Source organism: Nuphar pumila, chromosome 5 (genome assembly GCF_984573655.1).
Source record: "Nuphar pumila chromosome 5, dmNupPumi1.hap1.1, whole genome shotgun sequence".
Classification (NCBI taxonomy): Eukaryota; Viridiplantae; Streptophyta; class Magnoliopsida; order Nymphaeales; family Nymphaeaceae; genus Nuphar; species Nuphar pumila.
Genome location: NC_143253.1, coordinates 26228405 through 26242654, shown reverse-complemented (window position 1 = coordinate 26242654; position 14250 = coordinate 26228405). Strand labels below are relative to the sequence as shown.

The 14250-nt window shown below is 38.1% G+C and overlaps 1 protein-coding gene across 1 annotated transcript; it reads left to right on the top strand.

The window, feature by feature from the left end:
* Positions 1-597: 597 nt before the first annotated feature.
* On the top strand, positions 598-9395 carry LOC149837186 (uncharacterized). The gene is made up of 2 exons (XM_090007986.1): positions 598-753; positions 8913-9395. Exons 1-2 carry the CDS (start codon positions 598-600, stop codon positions 9393-9395), a joined length of 639 nt encoding a protein of 212 aa, XP_089864112.1.
* The last annotated feature ends 4855 nt before the right edge of the window (positions 9396-14250 follow it).

Here is a 14250-nt window from a genome sequence, read left to right as displayed (position 1 = left end):
GTGAAGACAACATCTTATAGCGACGGTAGAAAGTTTGCAGAAAGGGAGATAGAATAATGACCAATATCCACTATTGTTATTTTAAGAGAAGCTTTCCAAAGAACCAGGATGCCCCCAGCAAACCCAACGGCCGGTTTAAAAACATATGTCACACCTCTCCATAAGTAAGATACCACTGATAACGAAATATCCTTCATTTTGGTTTCACAAATTGCAACAACATCCAGACTTTCATACCTAATCCAATTAGCTAAAAACAAGTGCTTACGGGGGCAATTCATGCCCCTAATATTCTAATTAAATACACATCTTCATGATAATTAGGCAACACCCTAGTACGCCTTTGCCTCGTTGAGCGTCGAACTGAGCTGGAGACATCTTCTTGAATCTGGGCTTGCGAACAAGCCAATGATTTAGCTCTACGAAGACTATTTGTGACCTTGGCCGTCGATCATGCCCGAGGAACAATCTGTTGCTGGATCGAAGAAAGCTGCCCGGGTGAAATCTGCACTCCTAGTGCCCGTGCAGCCTCGACGAAGGACATACCCCATATGTCAAATATGTCATCGACCCCCTGCGATCCACCCCCTAAACCTAATGAATCTGGGCAAGGTTGTGGATGCACAAGTTGCAAGCAAGAGACCTTCGAGGTCCCCTGAACAGATGCTCCAAGAATCTCCACGGGACATCCCCCGTCTTGATTGGGCAGGCAGTCCGCCGAACAGAGAAAGTGGGTTTGTTGCGGCATGTAAGGTGACAATGAGACCATGCAGGTAAAACCCAAAAAGCAGGTCGGGGCAAACCCCATGCATACCAGGATGCCTTTTCATAGTAGGAATATCGTCAGAATACAAAGTGTAAAATCGACTGAACAAAAGATCCCACAATCATCAAAAAATGAACGGGCCCAGGATACATCATGGGCGATAAATGCAGCACAACTCCCAGAAGCAAGATCATGTTGGCGGCCCAATAGTCGAAGAGGCAAATCGGATGAACGTATAGAGCTCGAAGAATTCTCAACGCAAGTGGACACACACTCCATCTCGAGAACAGTCATACTTATTAACTCGTCAGGGCAAATGTGACAACTTGCCGACTTAGGACACTTCCCGATGGACGCTCTGGAATACAAGCGGTAGAACTCCGGTGAACGGCTGGCCTCACGGGATGAACAAACGTTGAAGGTATCCGGTGTCGTCTGTTTATCCCGAGAGAGAGAGAGAGAGAGAGAGAGAGAGAGAGAGAGAGAGAGAGAGAGATCTTCTAGAGTGGTAAATGCCAATTTCTTAAAACCTAGTGGGAGTAATAAAGCCTCAACTTCATAGATACTGCTAAAAAAAATCATAAATGGTGAATTGTTAATTTCACACATAAGATCACCAAAAATTGTACTTGTAAAACTGATATCAATTAGCAATGCATCATGCGTGAGGTTGAGGTAGGGGTGGCCATCGCACCAGGAGCCCGAGGGGGTTTCGAGTACCCAGCATGAGTCAGGCCCAAGCCCAACATGAGCTCAAGTATGACTGAGTGGGGCAGGGTTCGGGGATGTCGGGTCCATTTAAGGCCCTAATCGGGTCGGCTTGTCCTGGACTTATGGCCACCACTAGGTTGAAGATTCATTGCTTAACTTTGTTTTTTGTTTTTTTTGAAAGAAAGATTTTTTTTTATTAAGTATATGTTTGTTTTGGTCAGATGTGAGAAAGTAAGTCAACCTTGTTATTGGCAATCACAATCCCCAAACCTTGAGAAAGGGGTGATTATGATTTACAATCATAGGAACCAAAGGCATTGCAAACATGCTCTAAGAATTAAGCCGGCATCAACATGATCCATGAACTGATTGTGCATCAAGTGAATAAGTATCCACGGGCGTTATTCTTCTTGCTTAAGCCGAAGCCGGTAGCTTCCTGGGGTCAAAAGGGGTGCGCCCGGGTTTACACCTCTCAGGGGTGTTTTTTAGGTTCTTATATTGAAAAAAAATATATTAGTAGATTATCATATCATTCACGAAACATCCAGACATAAACTGACATGTAAAATTTTATCAACTTTATATTTGGTAACCCTAATCTCATCTAAGTGAGAGAACGAATCTCTTTGGGATAACTAACCAAACATTTGAAAATGAAAATAAAAAACAGAATGTGATTTGAAATCTCATTTGGGGATGAAACTCATGTGATTTCAGATCACAAGGTCGAATATATGATTTGTAATCCCATGTGTGGTTCGAAATCACATGAGATGCACCCAAAGGCCAAAAACCCACGAAAAGTTCATGGAAAGCAAAAATCTTGAACTTTGTGACCACAAGATTCACCTTTTGGATGTTGTGGCCAACCTAAAGGTTACAAAGAATTCTAGGCCTTACACCTAGTTTGGCACCTGTCTGGTCATGCATAAGGGGCATCTGATTCTATCAACAAAACCCCTGAATGTTTGGTTGGCCACAGATGAGAATTGTTCTCCTACAAACCGTGAGATAACTATTTTCATTTGCCCTTGCCTCACGTGCAAACAAACATGAAAAAAATTTGAGAATGTGATTTGAAATCACATCTGGGGTGAATTTACTCATTTCATGTGATTCCAAATCACATATTCCACCTTGTGATCTTCAATCATATGGTTTCAAATACCCATGTGATTCTACCTCGTGTGATTTCAAATCGTGCAACCAAATATGAAATGATTATCTGGTGTGAGGGAGGGCCATGATCAGGGAACTCCTTCCACCATGTCCGTTCAAGAGCATTAGGCCTTACACATATTATCAATATTACATATTGTATACCAACCGGAGCTCCGCTTGTCTGGCAGAAGCAGTTGGTGCAAGTCATCTTGTGTCGGGAAGTTGCAAGTTCGAATCCCAATGGTATATGGTTGTATGACTGATAGGGGTCTGCCTAACCCCAGCTTTCTCTGTCGAAAAAAAAAAACATTACATATTATACTTTCTGGTTAGGCTCTACTTGGGAACGAGTAGTTGGAAGGAGTTTATGCATTTGGAAAAGCTGCATCTGCAAATTCCAGATTTGGCAGCTACCATGAGAGCTGGTAGTTGCCAAATCCAGTTTTTAGTGCAAATACAACGGTGAGGTGAGATGGCCTCGTCTTCTTTTTCAAATGCATAAATTATCTCCTCATTGTCGAACAACACCACCATAGTGTGCAGTTTGACCAAATTTTTACCAAATGCATAAACTCCCGTCACCTAAAAGTTCTACAACTACCAGTACAATTTCTACTCTAGGAATGCAACTCCTTGATGATTGGTAGGTATATTGATCCGTGAACCTAGTGACAGTTACCTATATATGCCAGTCTTTATGATTGTATCCGGGTAGAAAACATGCATTGCGGGAAAAAAAATCAAGATAACTATTTTCTTCTGAATTAATAACTCTTTATAATGGAAGTATATTATGTAAATATTGCTGTATAGGAGTACATTATCTGGTTTGCATCTGAATGCAGACTCCTACTGAACTAACAAAACGATTTATCCGATTATTGTGTGATTTTCTATTTTAATTGGACCTGATTATCTAATTCATTGCGGAATCCCATTCTATGTATAAGGCTCTAGTTTATGACGAAACAGAGACGGTAAAGATTTGAAACACAGTAAAGAAAGTAACACACTCACGTAATGAGGCATAATTTAACGTGGTCCCGTCAGGATTTACCTACATCCACAAAGACCCCATTTTCTCTCTCTTAACACGTTGGAGAGGAGGGGTCGATCCTTCATAGATTTGATTACAAGGACGACCAAGCTAGCTCAGGATTCTATCCCTAGCTAATCTCTTAGAGTCCTTTAGACATTGAGATTTACAAGAAAACAAGACTCCTAATTAATCTCTCATTAGGAGACTCAGAAACATTATCTTTATCCATGCATAAGGCATAGGATTTTTCTAGATGATATCCTACTTGACGAATCTTGACCACTCATCTTGAAGGACTCCTTGATCATATGAGAGTCTTAGTCTTAGACTCTTCTTGAACCTGGCCATAGGTCACCTTGGACTTGGACTCTTCTTGAACCAGGCCACACATCACCTCGCGGGCAGGTTATATGTGCACCCCCGGAACACGCACTGTAGCTACAGTGCGTGTTCGGGGGTGCACACACAACACCCTCTCCATCACCTCCGACTTGGACTCATTTTGAACTTGATCTTGATCATACAAAATGGTGGACTCTTGATCACACGTCTTCACAGAGACCATACTGAAAGTAGACAAAGTAGTTGATGGATCGATTTTCAGATCACACAGTTTCACAATCATAATCATGATATAAAACATGATATAAATCATAATATGCAGCAGAATACAAATCATGATTTTCAGCAGATCGAAACATAAACAGAGAGCAGGCATGTCGGGTTTCACATTACACCAAAATCCAGATAGCAGCATATGAACAAGCAGATGCACAGAACACAATAAACACAAAAGAAGCATGTTAATACTGTGTAAAAGGCTAAGGCGTACGAAAGTACTCCCCTTAGAGAAGATTCGCCCCCACATACAATACAAACAGGGTCCGACGTCCTTCCCCCATGATACAATAGTCTCGGCGATCTGGATCGGTGCATGCCGATGGTAGATCACCCTTCGAAAACAACCTCAGGAACTACAACTGCAGACCTCACAGTTTTAGCAAAGCAAGAGAGAGAGAGAAATGATCGAGTGTACATCAGTCCCTTTAGAACCTCTCTAACCACGTTTATATAGACGTGGAAGAAATCTGTTCGAAAGGACATGACTCTTGAAGAGTTGCCCATTTTGAATAGACATGACCCTTGCAAAGAGTTACCAGATTTGAACAAGTGTAACTCTGCCAAGGGTCACCAGTTTCAAAAGGCATGCCTCATTTTTCTTTATATAATCCAAGGAAAAACAGAAAATCGAGGCAAAAAGATACATTGGTCTTCATTGGATATGGCACTAAAGGGCCAATTACCCGAGCCCGACACGACGCGGCAGGCGCGCGCACGCATGTGTGGTAGTCATCCCACCCTCTTGTTCTCAGGAACAAGTGTAAGAGTTTACATGTGGATTATAAATCCCACAACAAACTCAAACACGATCAATGTGGGACTATTCTACACCGTCAAAACCAAACTTTTTCCAAAAAGGAAAAACACCCCAAGTTTCTTCTTGGAATTTCCTATCCCCTCCCTTCTTGCACCTAACAGTAGTTACCACACTAAGCCTTGGCATCACCTGCTTTCGCAGAAATTTTCTCTGTTTTTGCTTTTTGTGATCATCTGGATTAGGGCTGGCTCCTGAGATCCCAAGTTCAAGAGGGCAGATAAAGTGCAATGTGATTGCATACTTGTGCTGCTGCACCTGATGGTCCACTACCTGCTGTTGGGCCTCACATTTGACAGGCTGTATCTCAAATATCATGGGCAATCAAGTGCAGCATCACACTAAAAGTGTGCAATCACATTGCACCTGATCTTCCTTCAAGTTGAAGGTGTATGAACTCAAAACAAGGGTTGCGCATCCATCATTGCAAGGCTGAAGCAGGGTGCACTCACTCATGGACAAGGGGATCTAGGATTTGTACACCGGCTAATGCGAAAACTGGACAGGGGCAACTGATTAAAAACGGTACCATCACAAACAGTTTCAAGCATCACATACAGTAAAACATCTTCTCTCCCCCACAAGCCACACACACTACCACAGTAAGTTTCACCAAAGTCGAAAGCAAGAAGCAGCAACATGCATGTTAACTCCCAATTTTGAATATGCTTCACAAACTCATTTCCACGCCATCCCCACATGATCAATAAAGCAAAAAGGAAAGAATCATGCTTACAAACTAAAGACCTCCAAACAATGAAAAAATCTTATTCCCCCCCCCCCCCCCCTCCCCATCAAGGACACCAAGAAAAGCCATAAACAAACACGCTTTTCAAACACATAATGTCTCATTACAGAGTCTTAACATAATATAAGTCTTCACACACCAAGGATAACAACAAAACTTCATGGTCCACTGCACCCATCAAAAAGAAAAAAAAAAACAGAAAGAGGAAGTCAAACACACAATGACACCACTCATTATTATTACACAGTTTTTATTTTATTCAATCATAGTCTTGGCTACTTGGTTGTAGTAGTATTAAAAGGATCTGCCTGGGGAAGGGAGAGGCAATTCAACGGTGGAAGCTTCGGACTGGGCGAGGGGGGTCGACTTCATCGTAGCGAAGGCGGACGGTAGTGTAGATGGCAGAACCCAGCACGCCCCAGTGATTGGCCCGATAATGTAGAGCCATAACCCCTTGTAGTTCCCAGCTGCTATGGCAGGGCCCAGCGTCCTCACTGGGTTCATTGATCCACCACTTCCTGGCCTGCTCATGCTATCAACAACACCTGTGGAGGGAGAGAAAAACATACTGTTGGATCTTGATATCAGATCCGGTGCGGTCATAAGGTTTCACAAATGAAACCCATAATTTATACCTATATTAAATCCAAGTATTGGATCCAAAGTATGGATTCATGTATTGAATCAGATCTCATAAGAGAATCCAATGAACCAAGAGTTAAAATGCACAACAAGAGTTATAGCATTGGATTTCCAACATATTTGAAAATCCAAGGGAAGTGTTAAGGTTGAGATTGAGAACGGCTACTCCAAGGGAGGTTACCTATACTCAGCATGTATGAAGACGAATCCCAAAATAAGAATGTACATCTTGATGCAGAACGTTCACCAATCCAAATTTCTTCTATCTTCACTCTAGTTTTTCTCTCTTTCCTCACTCTGCGCACACCACGGTCATTGAATTCCAACACATACCATGACCCACAAGAATCTAGTGGGGCTACTCTTGCCTGCAGCCCCACTATGTATGGTGCTCCTTGAAGGGTACAACCACAATGGTCACCCTCCAACTTAGGCCTAATTGTCTTTTTTTTTAGGCTAAACTTAGGCCTATTTGTCATGACATGCTTACTTGGGTGGGTTAGTGTCTATAAAGTGTCAATAAAATAGTGAATATAATAAACACAAGAGCGCATTAGCCAGCATAAACTACAAGTGAGAAAACAAATATCCACATGTGCAAGCTTTTTTGCTAAAGACATGAAGATACCTTTACTTGGTTTCTGAGAACCAACACAGCTTATTGCTTTTCACACACATCCCACAAAAATAAAAGCTTAGACCAAGTGATGTGCAATATCGCAAAATCTTGGTGATAGCACGTATCACCTGATCCAATTAGGGTTTTTTGCACATTTTGACCTTCTCTGATTCACAACTCCCCAATGTATTTTTTGATCCGAAATCCAAATCTTTTGCATCCTTAGATCCAAGGCTTCACACACACTAGCCATGTTAGGGTTGCACATGAGCCATGTCGAGCCCAACCCAAGGCTGTTCAATCTTAGCTCTTACAATATCATATCATTTCGAGCTTACAATAAAGAACTATATATTTTATATTATCGTTACTGTTTAAAGGAAATGAACATGACAAAGTGGGTAGGCCTAGACATTGGGCCAATGGGTATGCCTGGCCCATCCCATAGCTTGCCCTTGTCAAAAGGCAAGTATTAGACTAAGGGTAGCTCATGCGCCATCCTTCTCTAGGCCAGGCATAAAATGGATGTTGAGCCCTAGACCTTCCCAAGAGTACTCGGCTTTTCAAAACAAAGAAAACAACCATTGCACTAAAGGCACACTTTGGGTTAATAAGCTTCTGTATATATATATATATATATATATATATATATATATATATATATATATATATATATATATATATATATATATATATGTGTGTGTGTGTGTGTGTGTGTGTGTGTGTGTGTGTGTTTAACTCGTTTAAGCAACTGAGCGTATAAGCTAAAGCTTGGCTCATTTTTAACAAATAAATGACCCCAAACTGAGCTTTAACTGAGCCGAGCTCAAGAGAGAGAGAGTTGGCAAAAATCTGCTCCTAATTAATGCTACCCAAATGACCATAGATGGTGCCCTCCATTAGTTGTCGTTATAATGGAAACTAATAATGTAGTAAAATGCATAAGCTACGATTACTCAAGAGCTTTAAAATGTGCAAATATCTTTTCAAAAAAAAGAAAGAAAAATCTATGTTATACTCCAATAAGATTATTTGGTAGTCATAAAAAGACGAGGACTGGCCGAGCCTTCCTACACAACCTACTTAAATCAAAATTGGATCATTGTATGCCTTGACCAAATGAGATCCTTGACCGACAAAACTTGGAAATTAAATTGAATATATAGAAGAGCACGTAAGATGGCTAACTCGGCAATTAATATGTTGAGCATGACAGGCAATTAATATGTTGAGCATGTTGAGCATGACAGTTGCACCCATTGCAATTCTAGCCAATTCCTCAACCTGCAGGTGAATTCAACCACACACACACATGGATGATATAAGATACTTGGGCGTTGGAATTCATAAACCCCAAGGGGTAAAGAACCTATGCACCACGGTCTGCATCTCACATAGTCTCATCAAGAGCATACCAACTCTTTTATTATCCTTCGGAGTGGGAAGTAACTTCACCCTACTCATGAGAAGACTAGAGAGCCCAGTGACAAACCTATTGACTAGTCGATCTCCCCTACCAGGCTCAAAGAAAGCGGGCAAGGCCCACGACCTATGCCTTATCCTCCGTATATTTCTAAAGCCCCTTTTTTTCAGGCCTTGAAAAAACTGAATGATTTTGGCATGTAGAAGGCTATAATACATAAAATGCTTGACATATTCAATCATGTTCACATAAGCCTCTTGCTTGATGTCATCCAACAAGTGCCCGCTTATGCAAAGTTTTTCAAAGAACTTTGCACACAGAAGAGAAAGTCTAGATTATTGCCCAAGATGATCTTTCTTACTGAACAGGTGAGCTCCATGTTTCGGCACCAAGCTCCACCTAAACTCAAGGATCCTGGGACATCGATCATCTCTTGTGTCATAGGAAACATAACAATCGAGCGTGCATTACTCGATCTTTGGGTCAGTGTCTTTGAGATTGAGGATTTGAAGCCCACGACAACTGTCTTGCAGTTAGCTAACATGTCTACCAAGTGCCTGCAAGGAATCTTGGAAGACGTATTAGTCAAGGTTGAAGACTTTTATTTTCCTATTGATTTTCTCGTTCTAGACATGGAGGGCACTGATGTCTCTCACTGGAACCCCATCATTTTGGGTAGATCATTCTTGGTCACTACCCATGCTCGTATTGATTGTCGTACTGGGGAGATGGATGTTTCTTTTGGCAATAATCGTTTATACATAAACATTTTTTATGTCGCCACGAGAGCGATGAAAAATGATGATTGCTTCCATGTGACAGACGTCAAAGAGAAGCAATCTGATGCATAGTTGGATGATTGTATAGGTAGATATTCGATTTATGGCTCGCCATCATGTGAGAATAGTCTCCACATAGAGACTAAACTAGTTCGTACCAGGCCAGAGAGTCATTGTAGGGTTCATAGTAGTAGAGTTGGAGAAAATATTGTGGGCAGGGTTATAGATGAGACAATTTTTCTTAGACCTTTCAATTGAGCATGACTTCATGTCCATTGATCTCATGGACGATGAAGGGCGACTAGAGATCTGTCTGGCTGAAGACGTAAAATTTAGCGCTCTATGGGAGGCAACCCATATTAGTGTTGTACCACTATTAGTTTTCCATTTTTTTGATCATTTTTTTTTCATGATCATGAATGATAGATCATGTAGGCATTACATTTCGTGTATTTTATGAGTTGCAAACAGTGAAACAAGTGGAATCTCTGCAGAGCCAGTCTAATGCCACATCGAGTAAGATTTCACGGTGCGGATTATGTGACTTCTACTACTTTTCTCCTATTTTTTCGGTTTCTCATGTACATTCATATAGTTTCATGCAATCATGGGGAAGTGTCACTAAGGACAGTGTCATTCAAGTATGGGGGAGGGTGTAGTTTGCACACCCAATCTTTTTGTCTTTATACTTACACATTGATAAAAACTCATAAAAAATGGGCTTTTAAGGAATGAGTTGGATCTTATATGAATGCTTTGCATAATCTAATGTTTTTAAAGAATTTTTAAGCCCCACGATTTTATTTTTCTAGACACTGATATAGGAAAACATAGTTGTTTACGTGGATTTCAAAGAAATGGCGATAGATGCATGTTAGAGTTTATTTTGAACCACAAGTATGAATATGCACGGTTTATTTTTGAAAACTAAGCAAATAAACAACATTAAAAATAAGAGCTCAAAAAGTAAAAAAGTGCATACATTTAGTTGTTTGATCTTGTTGTATTCCCTAGTAGCTGGACTCAAACACAAGTTGAAGTGTTTGAGTTTCATGTCAAAAAAAATGACAAAGGAAGTCACTTCTTTGTCTAAGTTAATATCTGTGGCCTATTTTGTTCAAGCAAGTAGAGCCTGAAAGGTGTTTACACCTGATGCCCTAAAGCCATCTGGTTTGGGAGCTACCGGCTCGAAAGCCCATTAAATGGACTTTATAGGTAGCCTAATAGATGTTGACATTGCACATGATAAGAAGTAAGCTATACATAAACTATGAAAATGAAAGGTCTAGTGACTTAAGCGATTAAGTCAGAGGGATACTTTGTATTTGGTGCCCTAAGGTCGTCTGGCCTGCGAGACACTGACCCAAAGCTCGTTACACGGGTCATGAAAACTAGAAATTTGAAATAGTACTCAATAAAAAGAAAGTAAAAGTGTAGAAAAATTAAAAATTTAGAAAAAGAAAAAGAAAAAGAAAAAAAATCAAGAGTAAGAAAGAAAAAGTTCACTGCTTAGGAATAAGTATTGAGAAAACTTATGCAGAAAATATATGAGTGAGGATAAGTAAATAATGACATGTATATATTTGAATTTCTGAGAATAAAGCATAAATGATTATAATATTTAGAAAAGTGAAAGAAAATGTTTTATTTTGTGGTGGCCTGTAAAAGACCCTAATTATGTTTTGATAATGTAAATGCATGAAATATTTGTGAAAACAAACTCCGCAATTGCCTAATACCTTTCAAAGTTGAATTTTTATATATACATGACAAAAATGTTTGTGGGTAGCACCACTGCAAACCCTCACGAGACCTTACTCGTCCACTGAGGTAACCTAGGGGTTTAAAGGGCATGATGCATATGCTAAATGCAACCGTGATTCCTACGAAAGTGAGTTAGGTTTTTATTTTTTATTTTTATTTTGTTTTGTTAGGTCAGTTTGCTCGAGGACTAGCAAACGATAAGCATGGGGGAATTTGATCGTGCATAATTTTATGCATAAATTCATACATTTTCATGCATGATCATGTGCGATAATTGATTAAAAATGCTTATTTGGGAAGGTTTTCACATTTTTATCAAAATTGGAATTTGAGCAAATTTGTGCCTTGTTGGACTAATTAGGAGAGAATAATTAAGTTTTTAGAAATTACTTTTTAAAAGAGAGGCCTTTTGGAAATATTGAAAATTTATTGGACTCTTTTTGAAATAATTTCTCAAAACCTAATTACACACTATAAATAGAATCTTTGAGGACAAGAGAAAACATTTTTCCTTTCTGTAGCTTGCGCCCCCCTCTCTGCCTCCCTTTCTTCCTTTCTCCCCCTTGTTCGATCGACTGGTTGGCTATCTCTGTCTTCTTGCTTCTTAGGCTTTTCACTCCTGCTTCTAAACCTTATCGTCGTCAGTTTCTCGCATCCCCTCTATCGAAGAGAGAGCAAAGTTCGTTCGGTTGCACAGGTAAAAACCAATTTCTTTTTCTTCCTGTTTGTCTATAGTTTAGTTTCCTAGCATGCATTGTAGCTAGATTTTCAGTATTTTCATGGCATATTGCATGATTTAATTTAAGCATATCATATATCCATTGTTTATCATTTTTGGAAAAGAAAATAGAAAATAATAAAGTAATTGTTTTTCTTGGATTGCGTGTAAGTAGATAATCATAGGTTAAGTTTAATTTCTAATTTTGACTCATGTTATTTGTTGTATTTTAGTTAATTAGTTTAATTAGAATTAGAGTGGAATAATCGTTTCTATTGAATAACGTTTTCTTTAGCATTTGCGATTTTCTCATTATTTTAAAATTTTTTTGTTCATATAAAGCTGACATTTTTCTGTAGTTACTAACCAATTAATTAGTTGTTTAGTTCTTAGTTAGTGTATTTTAACATGTTTAAGTAGTTGCATTGATTGATTCTTGCTATTTCTTTTAATTGCAGAAGAGTTAGATTACTTGTTCGGTAAATTAGAATAAATAGTTAACCGTTTCTTTTATTTATTTATTTCAGCAAATTAAAGTATATAAAATTATTGTTTTCAGTAATCAGTTTAGTTTATTTTTATTTTTAAAATTTATATTTTTAGCAATTAGATTTAATTTAGTTAGTGTTAATTTATTATCGTTTTCCCTTAATGCAATCAGTTTAGCTGATTTAGGTAGTTTATTTCCTGCAATTAGTTAGTTTTAATTCCATGTTAAATATGATTTTTTTTACAACAATTATATTTATATAGGTTCAGTTTATGTCATTAGAATAGTTAGAAATCAATTAGTTTAATTTAATTACATTAGCCGATTTTATATTCTTGCACGTAAATTGTCAATTTTCGTAGATGGGTTTATTTATTGTTTGATTAATTAGTCAACTATTTTTTTTTAATTCAGTTAGGATAGTATTTCACGTTAAATTAGTTTATTTCATTATGGTTCATGTTTCTTTTGATAATTAGTCAATTAGCTTAGTTTCTTTCGTGTTATTTGTTTTTAGTTAAACTCCATAGTTTATTTCTTGTTAAGTAGTTAATTAGCTATGTTAATTTGCCCTCTAGCTAGCTTGATTTATAGTTATTTCATGTTAGTTATAGAATCAGCGATGTTATTTAGTCTTTTAGTGTAGTGTATTTCATAGTTGTTTAGTATTTTTGTGATTTTTCTTAAAACTAACATGTGATTTTCTTGTAGTTCTCTCTCGTATTTTCGTGTTTTGCCTGTTTATTTTTATAAAAGAACGTTCAAACATGCAGTGAGACCTCAAAAGTACCCGAAGAGCCCTCTGAGGTCCTCAAAAGGTCCCCTTAAAAAGCCCCTCAGAGCCCCTCATGGAGCCCTCAGAAATTAAAAACAATCCCAAGAAGACTAAAAGAAAACCAAATGAAAGGAAGGGACAAGAATCTCAAGCACTGAAGACCTTTTGTTTTCTTTTTAGCTTAGAGTTTATTTTATTTATTTTATTTAATTCAATTCAATTTGGGTTTGTAATAAGGCACTTTATTTTTATTTGTTTAGGCCCTTCGCAGAGGGTCATACTCTTGTTTATTTAATTAATTAATTTTATTTTCAAGACAATAAAGAGTAGTTTAGCTTTTTTGTAGAATACAAAGTATTTTTTTTTCATTCCCTGAGATCGATCCAGACTCCACCACTCGTGCAAGCCGGTCTTTATGATTTGGTATCTGGCTTGCATAAACCATTTTCATCAAAAGTATTGTTTTAAAATTTTATTTCATAAAACTCACTACACGTTCAACTATTTCGTACACATGCTTCAGGCTTCACGGTTCTCAACTAAATGATAATTTCAAAAATTTTGGATTATTAAATAAATATATAATAAGTTAATAAAGACCATGCAAAATCACAAATCAACAAAATCAGTCATTTTGGAACATGTTGATGGGGAACTCTGAACACCCCAAATTTTCCAAAATTCTAAAAATTCCTTCTTTACCCCTGACCTCCGTCTTCTAAATAACTCGGTCGACTTTTAAACCAAAATTCCATTTATTTCACGAATTCGCTGGAATCCGAACCCAATTCTCATTTCTGACCCGATTTCTGATCCAAAACGAATATCTGGATCCAATTTTGATTCCGGATCTCTTATTGTCCAAAAAATTTCAAAAATTTCAAATTCTTGATATTTCTCAAAGGTTTTTCTTAGTCCAGGGTTCTATCTCAATTCAAAATCCGAATTTTAATGTTTTATCAAAATTTTCGAACCCACACCCATTTCTGAAACCCGTATCCTGAAGAAAATTTCCCAAATTGAACCCGAACTCTCAGAAAACCCTCCTTTTGAAAATATTTCTCAAAAATTACAAAAAAAAATAGTTTTCAAAACCTTTGTTCTTTTAGTTCTAGAGTTTCTATGTCAAAAATATAAAAATATCGAAAGTCTTTTAAAGCACCTTTTTTGAAAAAAATCG

Excerpts from the sequence above, each read along its gene's own strand:
- LOC149837186 (XM_090007986.1), top strand. The coding sequence starts at position 598 with ATGAATCTGGGCAAGGTTGTGGATGCACAAGTTGCAAGCAAGAGACCT. Across the intron at positions 754-8,912 it reads GGTTTGTTGCGGCATGTAAG|GTGAGCTCCATGTTTCGGCA; the intron begins GTGACAATGAGA and ends CTTACTGAACAG.